Here is a 22,317-nt window from a genome sequence, read left to right on the forward strand (position 1 = left end):
TAAAAATAAAACAAAAATAAGTGACAACTCTAAGTCATTTTTTTAAAAATAAATTATTTTTAAATTAAAAGCGAGTTCGCCTTCGAGTAGAAGTGTACGAGCATAAATGCGAAGTCCACAAACCCACCCCATAAAAGATTAATCAAAAGGTAAAAACCCTCGGTATCAAAATTTCAATCAATCATGACACGAGACTTGTTGAGAGAACTGCAGCAAAAGAACCTGTGTCACAAATACACCTTTATCCCCAACCTTAAACCTTTTAACCCTAAACCCTAAACCTAATCCTAAACCTAGCCCTAACTCTAATGCAAAACATTAACCTAAAAGATTATAAGAAATGAAAATGACTTTTCTTCCCAAATAGTTGTTTTTAAAACGGTGAATGATTAAAAATAATACTTTTAAAACATTAAAAATATCAAAAACAAATTAAAAACCATTTAGATTCTAAATTTTCTGTTATATAAAATATTAAAAAAATTGTTTATAAAAACTATTTTCCTAATAGTTATTTTCAAACACATTTTCTAAACGGAATTTATATATGTTACATTTATTTTTAGAAAAATTTAAAGATTTAAAAACAAGAAATCAATCCTTAAAAAAATAAATCTCAACTTTATTTCAAAGTGAATCCAAATTAATATGATATATAATTGAGATTTAAATAAATATAATTTCATAAATCTTAAACAATGATATAAAAAACAAGTAAAATATTTTATAAATCTATTTAATATACTTACTTATCATTGTATTTTTCATTCTTTCAATTTATTAACTTTAACTTTTTCAACTTTTATATTTGTTTATATAAAATTTTTGGTTTTATATACTTTTCTAATAGATTAAAGGTTTTTAAAATTTTTTTATTTATTAAAAGTTTTGTAATTTTATATTTAATATTTTAAAAGTAGATTCTCATATGATTTTAAACAATTTGGATTTTAATGCTTGATTAAATAATGGTACATTTACAATAATACTTAATTATTAAATTATGTATATTTTTTCAATAAAAAGTTTCATCACTTTGGCTTAATTTTTAAATTATTTTTAGTATATTTTATTTTAGTTTCACATGGCATGATAAAACAAATAATTTTACATCTTTTTCTTTCTATCATCAATACAAATTAGCTTGTTATAAAATTTATAAAAAATGTTAACTTCACTAATTTCCTCCTAAATTAATCTTTTAAAAAATGCTAATAAAAATATTCTTGCATTTTACAAGTGACAAGAACAAAGAAAATAAAGAAAATATGAGATATGGTTTTTTCAAACATTCAAGTTTATGATTTTGTTTACAAATTTAAGTGTGTAAAACCTATAAAAGCTATAATTTTATATTAGATACAAGATTTAAGTTCCTAATTTAAGTGTGTAAAACCTATAAAAGCTATAATTTTATATTAGATATAAGATTTAAGTTCCTAACAAGAGAATTTTTCCTTGGACACTCAGGTTTTATTTAAAAATTAAAGTGTGTAACGGGAAATTTTCTCATTCGTATACAATGAAAGGAAAGAAAGGAGGAGAAAAAAATCATTTGGAATTAATATTTTTTTTTTTAATTGGAAACCTAAGATCAGGTACTACAAATTTTGTTGTGTATTTCTTTTTTTACCTAGATTTTTTAAACTATCTCTTATAAACCATTTTTTTTTCCTTTTATGTTTTAATATATTCATATTACAAGAAAAGGAAATGACACGTACAGAAGATTTGGAGATATTATTTTTTTGAAAAAAAATTAAATTGAAAATCTAAGATCGTGTACAAATTTGGTTTTGTTTAATTTTTTTTTACAAAGATTTTTTGCACTATCATTTAGCAATTTTGAAAAAAAAACCATTTTTTTTCTTTTTATGTTTTAATATATTGTTTTTCATATTTAGAAAAAGAATGAGGCTATGTTCCTATTTGAGAACTATTTTTTATAATAGTTTTTGGTTTTTGAGAATAGTTTTTTATTTTTCAAAATAAAAAATGCATAAAACACGTTTGACAACCAAAAACTATTTTATATTTTTTTGTTCTTACAAATATAAAATATGGTATTTTTAGAGAATATATTTTAATTATTTTTTTTATTATTTTTTGTTTTTTTTTAATAAATAATTATATAAATATGTAGAATAATTTAAAATAAAACATTTGATATAAAAATTATGTTTAAAACATATTTAAAAATATTAAAAACATGTGAAAAATATTTTAGGTTTTTAAATAGACTTTTGTTCTACAAAAATCATAAAACAGTTTTTTTATATTGTTCTCAAAAATTATTTTTTAGAATTTTTTTTAAATAGTTATAAAAAAAACCTATTTTTTCATTTTCCTTAATTTCTTTTATCTTTTCAAATTTAGAAAATATATATTATAATTAAAAAAATTCATCCTGGCCATTAATTCGTTAACTTCCTCCTACATTAATCTTTTGAAAAATGATAATAAAGATATTCTTACATTTTACAAGTGGCAAGAGAAAAGAAAAGAAAAGAAAAGTTGATACTTGGCTTTTCGAAACATTCAAGTTTATGATTTTATTTAAAAATTGAAGTGTCTAAAACTTATAGAATCTCAATGTATAATTTTATATTAATATAAGATTTAAGTTCCTAACATGGGAATTTTTCCTTAGACATTCAAGTTCTATTTTAAAATTAAAGTGTGTAAAGGGAATTTTTCTCATTTGTATATAATAAAAGGAAAGAAAAGAGGGAGAAAAGATTCATTTGAAGATGGTCTCTCTTTTTTCTTTTTTTTTAATTGGAAACCTAAGATCATATACTAAAAATTTTGTTTTGGGTAGTTTTTTTTACGTAGATTTTCTAAACTATTCCTTATCAATTTTTGAAAGAATCCATATTTTTTCCTTTTTATGTTTTAATATATTCATCTTTCCCTTTTTCCAAAAACTCATTAACTTTCTTCCAGATTAATCCTTTAGAAAAGTGCTAATAAAAAGTCCTTGCATCCTACAAGTGACAAGACAAGAGTGAAAGAATGAAAAGAGATATGGTTTCTTATGTCCATGTTTGTTCCTCGATAGTTTTCATTGCATTTGTGTCCTCATGTATTAGATTATCTTTTGCAAGGTCAAGCATCATGAATGATGCGTTGGTAGAAAAACTTTGTGCTAAAAGCACGGATCCTTCATTTTGTGCAAATGCTCTAAAATCTGATCCTCGTAGTGCCATCGCAGACATCACAACTTTTGAGCAAATTGCGATCAACTTGACAAAGGCCAATGCCACGGATACCTGGAATTTTGTGAACTTAAATGCAGGACAAAATAATGATCCTAAGATCAAAGCCGCATATCAACGATGTTCTCCTCTTTACGAAGATATAATAGCCGCCACTGATGATGCAACAACATCTTTGGAAGCTCTAGACTATCGTGATCTGGACACTGAAGGAGAAAGTATCATGGATAGTGCAGACGAATGTGATCAACTTTTCACAAAACCTTCCCAAATGTCAGATAGAAACAGATTTGCTAGACTTTTGGGTGAGATGATTGCCTTAATCGGTGATGTTTTGATTTCTGGATGATTATGTATTTGTTCAAGTCCTTTGAACTTGTTTCACCTTATCCATTGATATGTTAGAAGTTATTATTATATTAGAATTATATATTTATTTAATTAATTAATTATTATATCTATTATTTATTTAATTATTATATTAAAATTAAGTAGTAAGATAATTATTTCTTTATTTTTTATTAGGTCTATTTAATTTTTAATGATATTATACCACTTTTCAAGGGAATTCCTAATGAGAAATCTTAAATTTTCTTTTCTCTTTCTTTTTGAATATTTTTTAGATTTTAACATGGTATTAGAGCTTAATTTAGAAGGAGGTTGTAAATTCGAGTCACATCTACCTTAAACATAAGAAAAGTTTATAGCCATCAATAAAAAGTTGAGTTATTTCAACCGAATTCGTTTGATTCCCCTAAATATAAGAACCAATGAATTTAAAACTATTACCCAATTCTTAAAATTTTTTGTCTATTCTACCGAAACATAAGAGCATAAATTGGATTTGGTTCTTAAGCTTGTTTTGCAATGTCATACCTAAGTCTTTTTTCTTTATACTTACCTCCCATGTTACACTTGTTAGGATAGAGCTCTTTAAATTTATTATTTATTTAATATGATTTTAATTTCATTTTTATCCATCTTTGTCTCATGCATTATATTTGTACGAAGCATTTTTGTTTTCATCTATTGCAAGACTTTGGTGCATGAAGAGTTGATGATTTGTTCACGGCCATAGTTTTAAAAAAATTGATGATATGCAATATTACATATCTGTTCACCTAGTCTAGTAAATAATTTCTACTATATCTAATAAACAAATATTTTATTGACCAACTAGGGGATACATTAAATAAAAGAACATATAATGATGTACATGATGGGCAAAAAGTAACGGGGAAATTGATTTGCAAAAATGAAAATAAAGATGATTGTGAGTTATATTTTTATTTTTTAAAAAATTATATACGAAAATACAACATAATTTGTAAAAGTGAAAATAAAGATGATTATAGGATTGATTTGTATTTTATAAAATTATATATAGAATATAACATATTTATTCTTTTATTTATATAAAAATGGTCTAAATTTAATTTTATTTTTAAATAAAAAAGTGATTTTATTTGCCTGAATTTGAAAATTTAAATGAAACTAAAAAAATATATTTATACTTTCATTCTTTTTCTATCAATGGACAATAATATATTAAAGCATAAAATAAAATAAAAATTGTTTTCTTTTTCAAAATTGGTGAGGGATAGAGCAGAAAATCTTTGTAAAAAACAACTACAAAATCTGTACAGCATCTTAGATTTGCAATTTAATTTTTTTTCAAAAAGATATTATCTCCAAATTAATCTTTCATTCTCCTTCATTTCCTTTTTTCTAATATCAATATATTAAAACATTAAAAAAAAAATGGTTTCTTTCAAAATTTGATAACGGATGTGGAGACCCCTAATTTTGGATCTTAGGAGAGAGATTTTTTGGAGCACTTTTTGAGTACCTTCTAGACACTTCTAAAGACCTTAGCTGGGGAGGACACGTGGTCTATCAGGATGTCATGATAGTTTGTTGAGAGCAGCAGAGATTCTTTGCAGGTGAGGACACGTTTCAGGGTGATTGCTTATTCTATTAGGTTGGTTAGTGAGCCGTGAGAGAGAAGCGAAGGAGAGAGCGTTTTAGGAGAGCTGCAGGGAGGCTGGATGGAAAAGAAAAAAAAAAGTTTTACAGAGAGAGTGGGTTAGAGTGAGCGGGGCAGGGTGAGGTTCCAGGCTGTGAGAGTGAGCTGGAGAGAGGGCAGATTCCAGGCTAGCATGAGAGTGAGCTGAAAGAGAGAGAGAGCAGAGAGGAGTATTCCGGGTTTTTGGTGGAGGTCTTGGGCAGCAAAGAACCAGAGAGAGGGTGGTGAGCTGAGTGAGACGCGTTTCAGAGAAGAAAACTTAGAGAAAGGGAGATTAGCAGGAGAGGAGGGAGCTTTGCTGATTCTGTGAGCAAGAGAGGGTGCTCAACTTGTAATTCACGTATGTTTCTAATTCCATCTTTATTTATACATTCATTACGTTTATCATACATTTTTGCTTTATATTAACTTTTTTAACAAGTAACTTGACTTTTTTTCAAAGACTTACTAGGAATCACATTTAAGATTTTACTATTTTTTTTCTTTACAAAATAAAACTTTTTTTAAAAATCAGTTTTCATATCTTGATTTTTGTTATGGATTGACTAATCAATTGTCATAATTCTCTTTATTTATTTAATAGAAACCTAACTTTTAGAACTTAAAAGGTATTATAGTTTTTCATATTACTTTTTAATAGGTAACTTGACTTTTTCAAAGACTTACTAGGAATCACATTTAAATTTTTTATTTTTATTTTTTTTTTCTTTAAAAAATAAAACTTTTTTTAAAAATCAGTTTTTTAGACATAAAAAGTAAGACTCGCAATTGAGTAGGAACACATGCGAAAAATTCGGATTCATTAGAAAGTTTAAAAAATCTATATAAAAAGGAAACTACACAAAATAAAAAGGGAAAAATCCTTTATCACACTTTATTTTTTAAACAAAACCCAAAGGTTCAAGGAAAAATGCCCTTGTTAGGAAATTAATTCTTATATTTAATATAAAATTATACATTAAGTTTCTATAGGTTTTACATACTTCAATCTTTAAATAAAATAATATATTTGAATGTCTCAAATAGCCATATCTCCTCTTCTATTTCTTTTCTTCTCTTTTGTAACTTGTATAAGTTAAGGATATTTTTATTAACATTTAAAATGATGCGTTGGTAGAAAAACTTTGTGGTAAAAGCACGAATCCTTCATTTTGTGCAAATGCTCTAAATCTGACCCTCGTAGTGCCATCGCAGACATCACAACTTTTGAGCAAATTGCGATCAACTTGACAAAGGCCAATGCCACTGATACCTGAAATTTTGTGAACTTAAATGCACGACAAAATAATGATCCTAAGATCAAAGCCGCATATCAACAATGTTCTTATCTTTACGAAGATATAATAGCCACCACTGATGATGCAAAAACATCTTTGCAAGCTCTAGACTATCATGATCTGGACACTGAAGGAGGAAATATCATGGATGGTGCAGACGAATGTGATCAACTTTTCACAAACCCTTCCCCAATGTTAGATAGAAATAGATTTGCTAGACTTTTGGGTGAGATGATTATCATAATCGCCGATGTTTTGATTTCTAGATGATTATGGATTTGTTCTAGTCCTTTGAACTTGTTTCACCTTATCCATTGATATGTTAGAAGTTATTAATAAATTTAATTATTATATTAGAATTATATATTTAGTTATTATATATTTATTTATTTAATTATTATATCTATTATTTATTTAATTGTTATATTTCTTTTTAATAGTAAGATAATTATATCTTTATTTTTTTTATTAGGCCTATTTAAATTTTAATGATATTATACCATTTTTCAAGAGAATTCATAATAAGAAATCTTAAATTTTCTTTTCTCTTTTTCTTTTCTAATCCTTTTTAGATTTTAACATGGTAATAGAACTTAATTTGGGAGGAGGCTGTAAATTTGAGTCACATCTACCTTAGACATAAGAAAAGCTTCTAGCCATCAATAAAAAGTTGAGTTGCTTCAACTGAATTCATTTTACTCCGCCCCAAACAAGAACCAATGAATTTGAAACTATTACCCAATTTTAAGAAATTTTGTGTCCGTTCTATCTAAACATAAGAACATAAATTGGATTTGGTTCTTAAGCTTGTTTTGCAATGTTTTACCTAAATCTTTTTTTTTATATACTTAAATCTCATGTTACACTTGTTAGGATAAAGTTCTTTAAATTTATTATTTATTTAATATGATTCTAATTTCATTTTTATTTATCTTTGTCTCATGCATTATATTTGTACGATCATTTTTGTCTTCATCTATTGCAAGACTTTGGTACATGAAGAGTTGATGATTTATTTATGACCATAGTTTTAAGAAGTTGGTGATATGCAAGATTACATATTTGTTCACCTAATCAAGTCAACAATTTCTACTATATCTAATAAACAAACATTTTATTGATCAGCTAATGGATACATTAAATAAATGAAAATAAAGACGATTATAAGTTTGATTTTTATTTTTTTTAAAATTATATAGGAAATACAACATAATTTGTAAAAGTGAAAATAAAGATGATTATAGGATTGATCTATTTTTTAGAAATTTACATATAGAATATAACATATTTATTCTTTTATTTCTATAAAAATGATCTGAATTTAAATTTATTTTTAAATAAAAAAAAGTGATTTTATTTGTCTAATTTTGAAAAATTAAATGAAATTAAAAAAAGAAAAAAAATATACCTTCATTCTCTCGATGGACAATAATATATTAAAACATAAAAAAAAAAATGTTTTCTTTTTCAAAATTGGTGAGGGATAGAACAGAAAATCTTTGTAAAAAAGAACGACAAAATCTGTATAGCATCTTAGATTTGCAATTTAATTTTTTTTCAAAAAGATATTATCTCCAAATTAATCTTCTTCTCCTTCATTCCTTTTTTTCTAATATCAATGTATTAAAACATTAAAAAAAATGGTTTCTTTCAAAAATTGATAAGGAATAGTTTAGAAAATCAAAAAATGGTTTCTTTAGAAGTGTCTAGAGACCTTAGCTGGGGAGGACACGTGGTATAGCAGGATGTCATGATAGTTTGTTGAGAGCAGCAGAAGACACGTTTTTCAGGGTGATTGCCTATTCTATTAGGTTGGGTAGTGAGCTATGAGCAAGGAAGAAAATATCGTGATATTTTAAAAATATCATTATACTTCTAATTATATTTTTATGAAATTTTTTTATATTTTTTTATAAATTTTGATTTAGGTTTATCAATATTTTTTTTCAAAATATTCGTCGATATATCTAATATATCCGTAAAATTAAAGTATCGATATATCCGTGATTACCGATATTTTCATCCTTGACTATGAGAGAGAAGCGAAGAAAATAGGGTTTTAGAGGAGTGCACGAAGGCTGGATGGAAAAAAAAAAAAAAGGTTTTGCAGAGAGAGTGGGTTAGAGTGAGTGGGACAGGGTGAGGTTCCAGGCTTTGAGAGTGAGCTGGAGTGAGGGCAGATTCCAGGCTAGCATGAGAGTAACCTGAAAGAGAGGGAGAGAACAGAGATGAGTATTCCGGGTTTTTGGTGGAGATCTTGGGCAGCAAAGAACCAGAAGGAGGGTGGTGAGCTGAGTGAGACGCATTTCAAAGAAGAAAACTTAGAGAAAGGGAGCTTAGCAGGAGAGGAGGGAGCTTTGTTGATTCTGTGAGGAAGAGAGGGTGCTCAACTTGCAATTCACTTATGTTTCTAATTCCATCTTCTTTATTTATTCATTCATTACGTTGATCATACATGTTTTGCTTTATTTTATATCCTGATATTTTTTATTCATCTATTGACCAATCAATTGTCATAATTCTCTTAATTTATTTAGTAGAAACCTAACTTTTAGGACTTAAAAAAAGGGTTATAGTTTTTCATATTACCTTTCTAATAGGTAACTTAACTTTCATACCATACTCGATTTTTCAAAGACTTGTCAAAAATCACATTTAAGGTTTTTCTTTTTTACTTTATTTTTTCTTTTAAAAATAAAACTTTTTCTAAAATCAGTTTTTCAGATATAAAAAGTAAGTCTCACCATTGAGTATGAACACATGCGAAAAATACGGGATCCACTAGATAGTTTAAAAAATCTAATAGAAAAATACGGGATCCACTAGCTAGTTTAAAAAATCTATGTAAAAAGGGAACTACACAAAATAAAATTTGTAGTATATGATCTTAGTTTCTAATTAATTTTTTCTTCTTCCTTTCTTTCCTTTTATTGTATACAAAAAGGAAAAATCCCTTTATGACACTTTAATTTTTAAACAAAACCCAAATGTTCAAAGGAAAAATGTCCTTGTTAGGAAATTAATTCTTATATTTAATATAAAATTATATATTAAGTTTTTATAGGTTTTACATACTTCAATTTTTAAATAAAATAATATATTTGAATGTCTCAAATAGCCATATCTCCTCTTTTCTTTCTTTTCTTCTCTCTTGTGTTAGGAATTTGGGACACTTCCTAACAATCTCCACCTTAGAACAAATTCCATGAAGTTAATCTTCAATCTCTCCATGACACAAACCTTTTTGTATCATATCACCACGAAAGAGCAATCGACTCCAACTTCAGTGAAAATTCCTTTTGTTTTCATCTTATGTGCTTTGTGATCTTTTACTTTTCCAGAAATCTTCAACCCAAGCTCTGATACCAATTGTTATGCCAGCCAAAGCTATGATGCCACAATGTTAGTTCAAAAATACAAAGATAAAACAATCACACATACGGTACATGAGGTTTTAACGTGGTTCGACCAACCATGCCTACGTCCACGGATGAGAGAGAATGATTCCACTATACAATAGAGAATATTACAGAGGACAGAACCAAATACAACTATTGGGTTCCCGAAACATCACATGTTTCCCCACTCCTTGTATCCATACCCTACTATGAGTCATCTCGCTCCACAGAGTACCTCTCGTTCTTCTTCACATCTCTATCCACCTCGTATAGTCTCTACAAGTCCATCTCCATCTTATAACTTTTTCCCCTCATGACCTAGAATATTTTTAGAGATATTTCCAACAATCTTCCTTATTCTATAAGAAAGTCTAATATTACAATAATATATCAACCTAGAAATATTCTATATAATATTCTTTACAAAAAATGAATCTATACTAATTAGGTCGAATTCTCAACCTATGAGAAACAAAAAATAGAGAAAACATATGCCAAAGAAAAACAATCACACGCACAAGACAGTATTTACGTGATTCAGCAATTTGCCTACGTCCACGGAGTTGCAGGAATATCACTATTATCAGGAAAGAATACAGAGTACTTCAATCGGCTACAATATTTTCCCTCTATATATAACACGACAACCACACCACACTAAAAACCCCTAATTACAAAAGGTGGTTCCACAATGGGCTAAACGGTCCCAAAAGCCCAAGCCTTCGCTCCATGGACTAAGACTCAGTAAATTTCCCATTAGAAAACCACACAATATTATTCGGGTTGGGTCGCCAAACCGGATCAAACAAAACTAGGCTCCACAAAGCCCGACAAATCTCCCACTTGAAGACTAGTTCAATCACCAACATCAAACCGTTATCCTCCAAGAAACAATCCCTCATCCCTGCAACTCATCCTCTTGTCCTCATGCTAGAAGACCAATTGAAGCTGCGCACAGCTTCAACTTCTCAATAGTGACACCCTTAGTCAACATGTCTGTCGGGTTCTTAGATCCACAAATCTTCTCAAATATTACTAGTTTATCTTTAACAAGGTAACGGATAAAGTTGTATTTTGTTTGTATAAACTTCGACTTTGAATGAAAAGCCAAATTTTTGGCAAGGAAAATTGCACTCCGATTATCACTATGTAGAATGTCTATCTTCTGCTTCTTACCCAATTCATCTAAGAAACCATGTAGCCAAATCATCTCCTTTCTAACTTCAGTTGCTGCAACATACTCAGCTTCTGTAGTAGACAAAGTAACAATCTTCTGTAGATTTGAAGCCCATGATATAGCTATACCACCTAGAGTAAAAACAAACCTAGTAGTACTCTTTCTACTATCAATATCGCCATCAAAATCAACATCTACATAACCCTACAGTTTCAAAATTGCACCTGTGAAGCAAAGACATGTATCTAATGAACCCTTCAAATATCTTAGAATCCACTTGACTACCTCCCAATGCTGTTTTCCAAGCATACTCATGAATCTACTCACAATTCCCACTGCATGTGCAATGTCTGGCCTTGTACACACCATAGCATACATCAAGCTGCCAATAGTTGAGGCATAGGGCACCTTACTCATATGGTCTCTTTCTTCTCCTATCTTCGGTGACTGTTCTTTACTTAATTTGAAATGACTACCCAAGGGTGTGCTCACTAGTTTAGCTTCATTCATGTTGAACCTGCTGAGACCTTTCTTCACATACTTTGACTGTGAAAGCTACAATGTACCATTAGCCTTGTCTCTAATGATTCTCATACCAAGGATTTGCTTTGCAGCTCCTAAATCCTTCATTGCAAACTGTTTGGACAATTGCTTCTTCAAATCATTAATTTTCTCAATGTCAAACCCTACAATAAGCATATCATCCACATATAACAGTAATATGATGTAAGAATTGTCAAAAGACTTAACATAACAACAGTGATTAGCTTCACATCTCTTAAACCCAATTTTATGCATAAAACTGTCAAACTTCTTGTACCACTGTCTAGGAGCTTGTTTAAGGCCATACAAGCTCTTTCTCGATTTGCAGACTAGATTCTCTTGTCCCTGAACAATGAACACTTTTGGCTGAATCATGTAAAGGTCTTCCTCCAAGTCACCTTGAAGGAATGCTATCTTCACATCTAACTGCTCAAGATGGAAGTTTTCTACAACCACCATTCCCAGTACAAGTCTGATTGTTGACATCTTCACAATTGGAGAAAATATCTCTGTGTAGTCAATGCCCTCCTTCTGCTAGAACCCTTTAACAACTAATCTGACCTTGTAACGTTTGCTACCATCATGCTCATTCTTTATTCTGCATATCCACTTGTTGTGCAAAGCCTTCTTTCCTACTAGCAATTCAGTCAGTTCCCATGTCTAATTCCCCAACAAGGAATCCATCTCATTCTTCATGGCTAACTCCCACTTACTTGAATTCTCATCTTGCAAGGCTTCATCGTAACACTCTGGCTCACCTCCATTAGTCAACAGGAGATAATTTAAAACAAGTGAATAACGCTATGGAGGTCTAATGTTCCTGGAATATCTACGAACTTCAACTACAGGTGTACTCAGATCTACTTGTGAATTTACATTCTCCTTATCTTCTTCACCCCCTTTTTGGACAGTATTTTCAGTCAATTCATCTAAGTTGACAAACTCAGATTTCTTTTAATCTATCTTTGTAACATTTGACACTACAGTTAACCTGTCCTTGTACATAACCTGTTAATTAAATATCACATTTCTATTTCTGATAATTTTCCTATTTTGTTCATCTCAAATCCTATAGCCAAATTTCTCATCACCATAGCTAATGAAAAAACATATTTTAGACTTTGCATCAAGTTTACTACGAGCATCAAAATCAATATGAACATAAAAAACACAGCAAAAAACTTTTAAATGTGAAAACTTTGCCTCTTTACCGCTCCAAACCTTCTCAGGAAGTCTGAACTTCATGGGAACTGATGGTCCTCGATTTATCAGGTAAGCTGCAGTGCTAATAGCATCGGCCCAAAAAGTTTTTGGTAGTCCAACATGCCTCATACTTCTAGCACGCTCATTGAGAGTTATGCTCATGCGCTCAACCACACCATTCTGCTGTGGTGTCCCAGGAATGGTTTTCTCCATCCTAATTCTCTATGCCGCACAATACTCTCTGAACCCTCCATCTATGTACTCTCCTCCATTATCTAACCTCAAACATTTTACTTTCAAACCTATTTCTGTCTCAACCATGACTTTCCACTTCTTAAAAGTTTCAAATACATCAGATTTATTTTTCAGAAAATAAACTCATACATTTCTGCTTGAGTCATCAATAAAAGTGATGTAGTACCTTAAACTTCCAAGGGATGCAACCGGAGAAGGCCCCCACAAATCAGTGTGTATTAGTTCCAATTTTTCAGCCTTCGGTGTCCTGCCAGTTTTCAAGAAGCTTACTTTTTTTTGCTTTCCTAAGATGCAACTTTCATACATGTCAAAATCAATGGACTTCAATTTTGGTAGTTTTCCTTTTGATAACAACATCTTCATCCCTTTCTCACTCATGTGACCAAGTTTGTGGTCATAGGCTTGTATCAGTACTTGCATCAGCAACTGCAATTGTGTCTCTTAGACATGAGGTCATATACAGAATACCAGTCTTCTTTCCACGAGCCAATACCCTAGCTCCTTTTGTAACCTTCCAAGTACCACTAACAAATAGTAGTGCATGTCCTTCATCATCAAGTTGTCCAACAAAAATCAGATTCCTCCTCAGGTCAGGAATATGTTGAACCTTCTCCAGTAACCAAACAGACCCATTGGGCAACAATATCCGGACGTCTCCCAGACCCACAACATCCAAGGCTGAACCATAAGCCAAATACACCTTACCAAAGTCACCTGCAGCATAATTCTGTATGATTTCTCGGTGTAGAGTGGTATGAAATGAAGCTCCTGAATCCAAAACCCAATCATCAAGTGGACTGTCTCCTGTACGAAGTAATGCATCTTGTACCTCTTCTGTTATAGCATTAGTAGAATCATCTTCATTTTTCTTCTTAGGACTTTTGCATTGCCTTCTAAAGTGACCTATTTTCCCATAGTTCCAGGATTGTACTTGTTGGCCTAATCTAGATTTGCTTCTGTTCCGATTAGAATTTCTGGATTTTGATCTACCCCGATTTGAATTTATGTCATTACCTCTACCTCTTGTCTCAAGGTTTAGGGTAGAACCAAATCCTAAGGTTTCGCCTACATCTTTTCGGTGAATCTCCTCAACCAGAATTAAATCTCGTATATCATTGTACTTGAGCTTTTCCTTTCCCATAGAATTGCTTACTGCCATCCTCATTGCCTCCCAACTATTTGGCAAAGAAGCCAAGACGATTAGAGCACGAATCTCATCATCAAAATCAATTTCTACAGACGAAAATTGATTTGTGATTGTATTAAATTCATTCAAATGTTGTGTTATTGATGCATTCTCTGCCATCTTCAAATTGAACAATTTTTTCATCAGATGCACCTTATTGTTTGCGAACGACTTTTCATACATACTGGACAAAGCCTTCATCAGATCTGCTGTGGTCTTCTCCTTTACAACATTGTGTGCAACAGACTTAGATAGAGTTAACTTAATAACTCCTAAAACCTGTTTGTCAAGAAGCACCTATTCCTCAGCCTTCATACTCTCAGGTTTTGTCCCCAAAAGGGGCAGATGCAATTTCATCCCATAGAGATAATCTTCAATCTGCATCCTCCAATATGCAAAGTCTATGCCATCAAACTTTTCTATTCCAGACGTCTTTCCTGCTTCCTCTGTCATTGCTCCCACTCAAACCTAACCCTAGGCTTTGATACCAGTTGAAGGGAATAGGCCGAATTCCCAACCTGTGAGAAACAAAAAAAATAGAGTAAATACACGCCAAAGAAAAACAATCACACGCACAAAACAGTATTTACGTGGTTCAGCAATTTGCCTACATCCACGGAGTTGCAAGGATATCACTATTATCAGGGAAGAATATAGAGTACTTCAGTCAGCTACAATATTTTCTCTCTATATATAACACAGTAACCACACCACACTAAAAAAACCCTAATTACAAAATGCGGTTCCACAATGGGATAAACGGGCCCAAAAGCCCAAGCCTTCGCTCCATGGACTAAGACTCAGTAAATCTCCCATTAAAAAACCACGCAATATTATTCGGGTCGGGTCGTCAAATCGGATCAAACAAAACTAGGCTCCACAAAGCCTAACATCTTGTAATTTGTATAAGGCAAGGATATTTCTATTAACATTTTAAAAAAAAATTAGAAGGAAGTTAATGAAGTTGACATTTTTTATAAATCCTATAAGTTATAACGAGCTAATTTGCATTGGTGATGTAAAATTATTTGTTTTCTCCAGTGTTAAATTAAAATAAAATATAATATAATAAAAATATAATACATTTTCTAGTTCTTTATATTTAATATATATATATATATATATATATATATATATATATATATATATATATATATATATATAAGAATTAACAAAAAAAAATAGCAAAGGATTTCATTAGAAAATTTACAATAATTTTACCAAAATTTGCATAAAAAATTTAATTTTTTTAAAACAATTGAATAATTTCTCTAATAAACTCTAGGATTTCTCTAATAATTTCACTGCAAATGAGCCAAAGTAATGAAACTTTTTATTTAAAAATTATATATAATTTTTACAGTGAAGTATCATTGTAAATGTGCCATTGTTTAATCAATCATTAAAATCCAAATTGTTTAAAATTTTCAAAATCATAAGAGAAACTACTTTTAAAATATTATTTAATAAAATATTAAATATAAAATTACAAAAATTTTAATAAATAAAAAAATTTAAAAACCTTTCATTTATTAGAAAAGTACATAAAACCAAAATTTTTATATAAACAAATAAAAGTTGAAAAAGTTAAAAGTTAATAGATTGAAACAATGAAAAATGGATTAGAATGAAAAATGCAATGATAAGTAAGTATATTAAATAGATTTATAAAAGATTTTCCTTGTTTTTTATATCATTGTTTAAAATTTATGAAATTAGATTCATTTAATCCCAATTATATATCATATTAATTTGGATTCATTTTGAACTGAAATTGAGATTTATTTTTTTAAGTAGTGATTTTTTGTTTTTTACTTTTTAAATTTTTCGAAAAAATCATTGTTGATATATATGGCTTTGTTTGGTAATTATTTTTTAAAATAATTATGAAAAAATAGTTTTTAAGAACAATTTTTAAAAATTGTTCTATGATGTTTTATAAAATAAAAGTTTATTTGGGAATCTAAAATTGTTTTTAACCTATTTTTAATATTTTTAAATATACTTTAGAAATAATTTTATGTTCATAACTTTATTTTTAATTGTATAATTATTCTTTAAGACAACTCTAAAAAAACAACTTGAAACAACTGAAAACACTGGGTTATGGGCCTGCACTTTCTGAGCACATTATTTTGGATGCTGGTCTGATTCCAAACACAAAAGTTTCTAAGGATAGCAAATTTGACATTGATACAATTCAGCGTTTAGCCCAATCTGTCACTAAGTTTGAGAACTGGCTAGAAGATGTTATCTAAGGTGATCAAGTTCCAGAAGGTTATATTTTAATGCAGAATAAAAATTTTCTAATATGAGTCAAAGCGTAGATGCAAAGGAAGTTGCCCAAGAACAACCACTGCTTGGATTGGCTTGTGTTTAACCCTTCCAAGTTGAGACCATGTTTGCTAGCTCCTAATGGCCTTGAAGATTTCCTTCCTTAACAGGGTAAGTTTTTTTGCTTAAATGTCCATAGAATTGAATTTTAGCTACATGATAACAAGTTATTTACAACAGAGATGATGATAAAGCAGTTTCAATCATGTCACGCCATCGGTATCCAGTTGAAATTTGTCGAGTTTTTGAGCGTACTGCCACTACTAAGTTGCAAGCAGCCCTCACATCTCCCAAGGAATCGGAGAGCAATGAAGCAGTCAAGGCCAGTGAGGGTGGAAATAAAGTGTCTGATGCGCCTAGAGAGAAGCAGGGTAACCGCAAAGGTGTGAAGTCATCTGAGCCAAGCAAAAATACTAATGATGGTGCTCGTGCCAAGCAAGCGACCTTGAAGGCTGTTCTTGGAGAGGCACTGGGTTATGGGCCTGCACTTTCTGAGCACATTATTTTGGATGCTGGTCTGATTCCAAACACAAAAGTTACTAAGGATAGCAAATTTGACATTGATACAATTCAGCGTTTAGCCCAATCTGTCACTAAGTTTGAGAACTGGCTAAAAGATGTTATCTAAGGTGATCAAGTTCCAGAAGGTTATATTTTAATGCAGAATAAGATTTTTGGAAAGGACTGCCCCCCATCTCAACCAGATCGTGGTAGCCAGGTTGTGGATGTGTTTTTTTTTTTTCTTTATGTGTGCTAATCCAGAGTAGACTGTCATTTCCTTCCATTTTTGCTTTGATATGATATAATCAAGTTCCACATATGTGTGAATGTAAACATGTTTGTTTGGTTTACGATTAGAATAGTGTTATTCATTACGTGTTTTAATACCCTTTGCAGATCTATGATGAATTCTGCCCAATTTTATTGAACCAGTTCAAATCAAGGGAGTTTGTAAAATTTGAGACTTTTGATGCTGCATTGGATGAGTTCTACAGTAAAATTGAGGGTCAACGACCAGAACAACAACAAAAGGCAAAAGAGGTCTCTGCCATGCAGAAACTCAATAAAATACACGTGGATCAGGTCTTTAAATTATTGTCTGATATTTGAAGCCAATAGAATCATTTCCTTCTTTTAAGAAGAGTGGTTTCACATGCTTTCTAGCCTTTCAGCTAGTTGCTTGCTTGCAACTATGTTATAGTGACTTGGGCAGCAAGCAATGAGAATCTAGCCAATGCATCAGTGGTTGTATGGGCATGCTATGGTCATTCTCTCTTTACATGTCCAAAGGTTCTCTGCTAGAAATATTATTCAGTATTTTATGATCATTGCCATGTGTTATAGTCTCTTTCAACTTGATGCTGTAGGAAAATCGTGTGCATACACTGAAGAAAGAGGCTGACCGCTGCATTAAAATGGCAGAATTGATAGAATATAACCTAGAAGATGTTGATGCTGCCATATTAGCTGTCCGTGTTGCTTTGGCAAATGGTATGAATTGGGAGGATCTTGCCCGAATGGTGAAAGAAGAGAAAAAATCTGGAAATTCTGTAGCTGGCCTCATTGACAAGCTTTATCTTGAGAGAAATTGCATGACACTGCTGTTGAGTAACAACCTTGATGAAATGGATGATGATGAAAAGACACTTTCATGTGGATAAGGTGTGGTGGCATGATGCAATTTTTTTTTTTTTTTTTTTTTGCATCTTAATGCGTCATAATAACAAAACTGCTTATGTTTACTTCCATTTGAAGGCATTCATGCAGATTCTAAATTACCATTAAGCTTATCTTGTTGGATGTGACATATGCTAATTTCCACTCTGGTTCACAGCTGTCTGATCAAACAAATTACAGATCATGTAAAGCCCATATCTTTATTCTTCAAACTTGTCATCTCTTTTCTTTTCACTTTCTAGGTAGAAGTTGATTTGGCACTTTCAGCACACGCGAATGCTCGGCGGTGGTATGAACAGAAGAAAAGGCAGGAAAACAAGCAGGAAAAGACTATTATAGCTCATGAAAAAGCTTTTAAAGCTGCTGAAAAGAAGTCTTGCGTCCAGCTTTCACAGGTAGGAGAACATTACAGTTGTTTTTCCCCTTTGATTTATTTTGTACTGATGCTATTTTCAAAATTTTGAATCATTAAATGCAGCTGGTCCTGAGTTATTGGCCCTTGGTATTATGTTACATGTGTGCTGTGAGGAAAGTTAGTACTTAACCGTATCTTCGCTGAAGATTCACAGGAATGAATGATTAGGACCTAAGTTGAATGTTTATTAGCATCTAGTTTGATTTAAATGATCTGAACAACACGGTACCCTTTGTATACTTCCTGTGTACCTTGTTGCGCTCTTTCTTTGGCACGTGTTTATAATATCTCACCATTACTTATAAAAAAACTAACAACACACCTGCCTCTCAGCACCAGAAGAATTACTAAGCATGATTTTAGTTTTGTTTTTAATTATTGGTTGAGCTTAAATGAACCATTAAGTTGTCTTTTCTCAATGGTCAAGTGTCTGAATCTTCTCATCTATAATTGTGCTGGAAAAAACCGTTGCCACAATTTCACATATGCGAAAAGTTCACTGGTTTGAGAAATTTAATTGGTTCATCAGCAGTGAGAATTATTTGGTTATCAGTGGACGTGATGCTCAACAGAACGAGATGATTGTCAAGCGTTATATGTCAAAAGGGGACCTGTAAGTAGATTTTCTCCATTAATAAACAAATTTAACTCTAAGAAGAGAAAATGGGCAAAAACCTTTATCTGTATGGGGAATATATCAAGGGGAAAAAAAGAGACGAAAAGGAAAGTGGCACTGGAAGTTAAGAGAGTTAAGGAGGAAAAAAATGAGGCCCAATTCCACCCATTACTATGCCACAAAAAAAGAAGTTTCAGATTCATACATTTCAAATCAACCAACAACAACTCCTCATCAACATTTTTGTTTTTCCAAAGGCACCTAAACACCTGTTGCAGAATACTACTCCTCTACTCTTCCTCATAACTCCTATGACATGTTAATCCAACATTGACTCTCTATAAGTAGATATTATTTTATAAAATCTCTTTCAAATGTTTCTGACAGAAGGATCCTTTAATGATTTACACAAAAGTTTAACATGTCTTAGGCCAAATATTCAACCAATAAAAAGATTTATTGTGCATATTCATTAAATATTGTTAAATGCTAGTCTATTATTTGGTTTTGTTTTTTGTCCGTTGTTGTAGTACTTATTTTATTTTAGTTTGGTATTTTATTTTTTTATTTATTTTTTATTGAACACTTTCTTTGAATGAGAAGACTCAAAAGAGTTGTGTAAAGACTTAGAATTTCCAACTTATTGTAATACAGTCGTCAGCATTTTGGTGAAAGTATTTTTGAAGCTTACAGGCTTTAGTTATCTTTCTAATGCCAGGTAATTTCCTCTTCATCTATTTACTTTGTGGAAACCACCTCAATCACACTTACGTATCTTATTCCCCTACCTATGCAATTTGAGATTTAATAGACCTGTTTCTCCTATTAACATTAGGGGAGGCCTTTTCTGCTTTATGAATTAATCTTCACAAATATTTATTGTAAGTTATACTTTCTTGTCTCTTTTCATGTCAATCATGTACATTGGTAGACGTTATTAATTCTCTGAGTTATGAAATGGGATTTAGGAATTTAGGATTAAAGGGAAATACGATTTTATGAAATATGTCTTATCTAATTCATAGACCTCCATGATTTAAGCTTTTATCAGCTTGCTGTTATCCCTCTCAGCTGATTATTGTTATTATGGAATATGAATTGATCCAATAATGTGGAGTCTTAATATCCCTCTTTTTAAAAAAAAATAAAAATAAAAATCTGAAATCTTAATATCCCTGTTGTTTCTTCTGATATTGCTCATTTGATTATGAATTAGGTATATCCATGCAGATCTACATGGAGCTTCAAGTACTGTGATCGAGAACCACAAGCCTGAACATCCAGTACCCCCTCTTACTTAGAGCCAAGCAGGATGTTTCACTGTAAGTTGGTCATCTTTCAATATTCTTTTGGTATTATTTCATTTTATTGTGTCTTAAGAGTGAACAGCATATCTGCACTCTGAATTATTTAGCTTGCAATTTTTTTGTAAAATAGGTTTGTCACAGCCAGGCGTGGGATTCAAAGATTGTCACAAGTGCTTGGTGGGTTTATCCTCACCAGGTCAGTAAAACTGCTTCTACTGGGGAATATCTTACAGTTGGGAGTTTCATGATCCGTGGGAAGAACTTTCTTCCTCCACACCCTCTTATGATGGGCTTTGGCTTGTTATTTTGCTTAGATGAGAGCTCCTTGGGATCACATTTAAATGAAAGGCGGGTGAGAGGTGAGGAGGAAGGGGCACAAGATTTTGAGGAGAATGAATCTCTTAAAGGAAATTCTGATTCTGAGTCAGAGAAGGAAGAAACAGATGAAAAACGTACTGCAGAGTCAAAAAGCATAATGGATCCATCAACACATCAACCAATATTAGAAGGCTTTTCTGAAATTAGTTCTGCTCATAATGAATTGACCACCTCCAATGTTGGATCCATCAATTTTCCCGAAGTTCCTCTTGAAGAGAGGAATATGTTGAATGGAAATGATAGTGAGCATATAGATGATATTTCTGGAATACATGTTTCTTCTGTCAATCCACAACTTGAGGATCTCATTGATAGGGCTCTTGAACTTGGATCTAATACTGCATCTGGTAAGAAGTATGCTCTTGAAACTTCTCAAGTTGATTTGGAAGAACACAATCATGAAGACAGAAAGGCTAAAGTCAGAGAGAAACCTTATACTAGCTACCAAAGTCAGAGAAAAAAATGAACACAAATTTTGCGCCTGTAACAAAAGAAAACACTTCATTCCATTTGTTTAGCAGTTTAGATGTACACTTGTAGGTTCTGGCTTGCTTCATATGCTAGTGTATTTGATAAGTATGACCAACAGGCATAGGCGCAAAAACTGGGGTGTGAGAGTTTGGCAGTGCAATACTTTTGTTTCAGTGCCACTAAACAAGACAAGAACAACCAATCCTTCACTAAATGAAAGATGAAGTGCATGAAATCATGTAGCCTGGTCTATTTCTCAATACTAGCTACCAAAGCATTTTTTTTTTTTTTTTTTTACATCAGATCTACTTCCTTTCACCTCAATTATAACACCCAAAATCGAATACCACAATAAAAAAGTTGACCCCTCAGTTTGGAGCATTTGAAGAACAAGTATTAAGTCAAACCATCCAATTTTCATACTTTTGGGCCTATAGCGTCCCAAGATTTTTCTTCACTATCAAAAACAACTAAAAAGAATTCCTTAAAGCACTTCGAATTGAAATTACCAAGGTTTCAAAATTAAAAAACATCCTGCCCAAAAAAGGCATCCACCTGGAACCTTTTAGAACAAAATGAAATTATTAGAATCATTCCATTTTCCTAGTTTTTATACTACTGCAGCAATGAAACAAACATCTCAGGTGACAAAGAAGCCCTCTAACTACAAACACTATGTTTTACTTACCAAACCAAAACAATTGAAGTATGCAAATTCTACCAAAGAAAAAGAAAAAGTTATAGCATGATAAAATCATTGTATTTGTCAAATAATTCAAACTGAAAAGTAATAGCAACTTCAAGATCCAACAACAAAGCACAACATAAATTTGAAA

At 31.3% G+C, this 22,317-nt stretch overlaps 1 protein-coding gene and 1 pseudogene across 1 annotated transcript; both read left to right on the plus strand.

The window, feature by feature from the left end:
- Positions 1-3,117: 3,117 nt before the first annotated feature.
- Positions 3,118-3,567, plus strand: LOC132253739 (pectinesterase inhibitor-like). Its single transcript, XM_059736660.1, has one exon. It carries the CDS (start codon positions 3,118-3,120, stop codon positions 3,565-3,567), a length of 450 nt encoding a protein of 149 aa, XP_059592643.1.
- A 5,182-nt stretch (positions 3,568-8,749) lies between these two features.
- Positions 8,750-21,094, plus strand: LOC132253740 (uncharacterized; annotated as a pseudogene).
- The last annotated feature ends 1,223 nt before the right edge of the window (positions 21,095-22,317 follow it).

Source organism: Vitis vinifera, chromosome 5, assembly GCF_030704535.1.
Source record: "Vitis vinifera cultivar Pinot Noir 40024 chromosome 5, ASM3070453v1".
Classification (NCBI taxonomy): Eukaryota; Viridiplantae; Streptophyta; class Magnoliopsida; order Vitales; family Vitaceae; genus Vitis; species Vitis vinifera.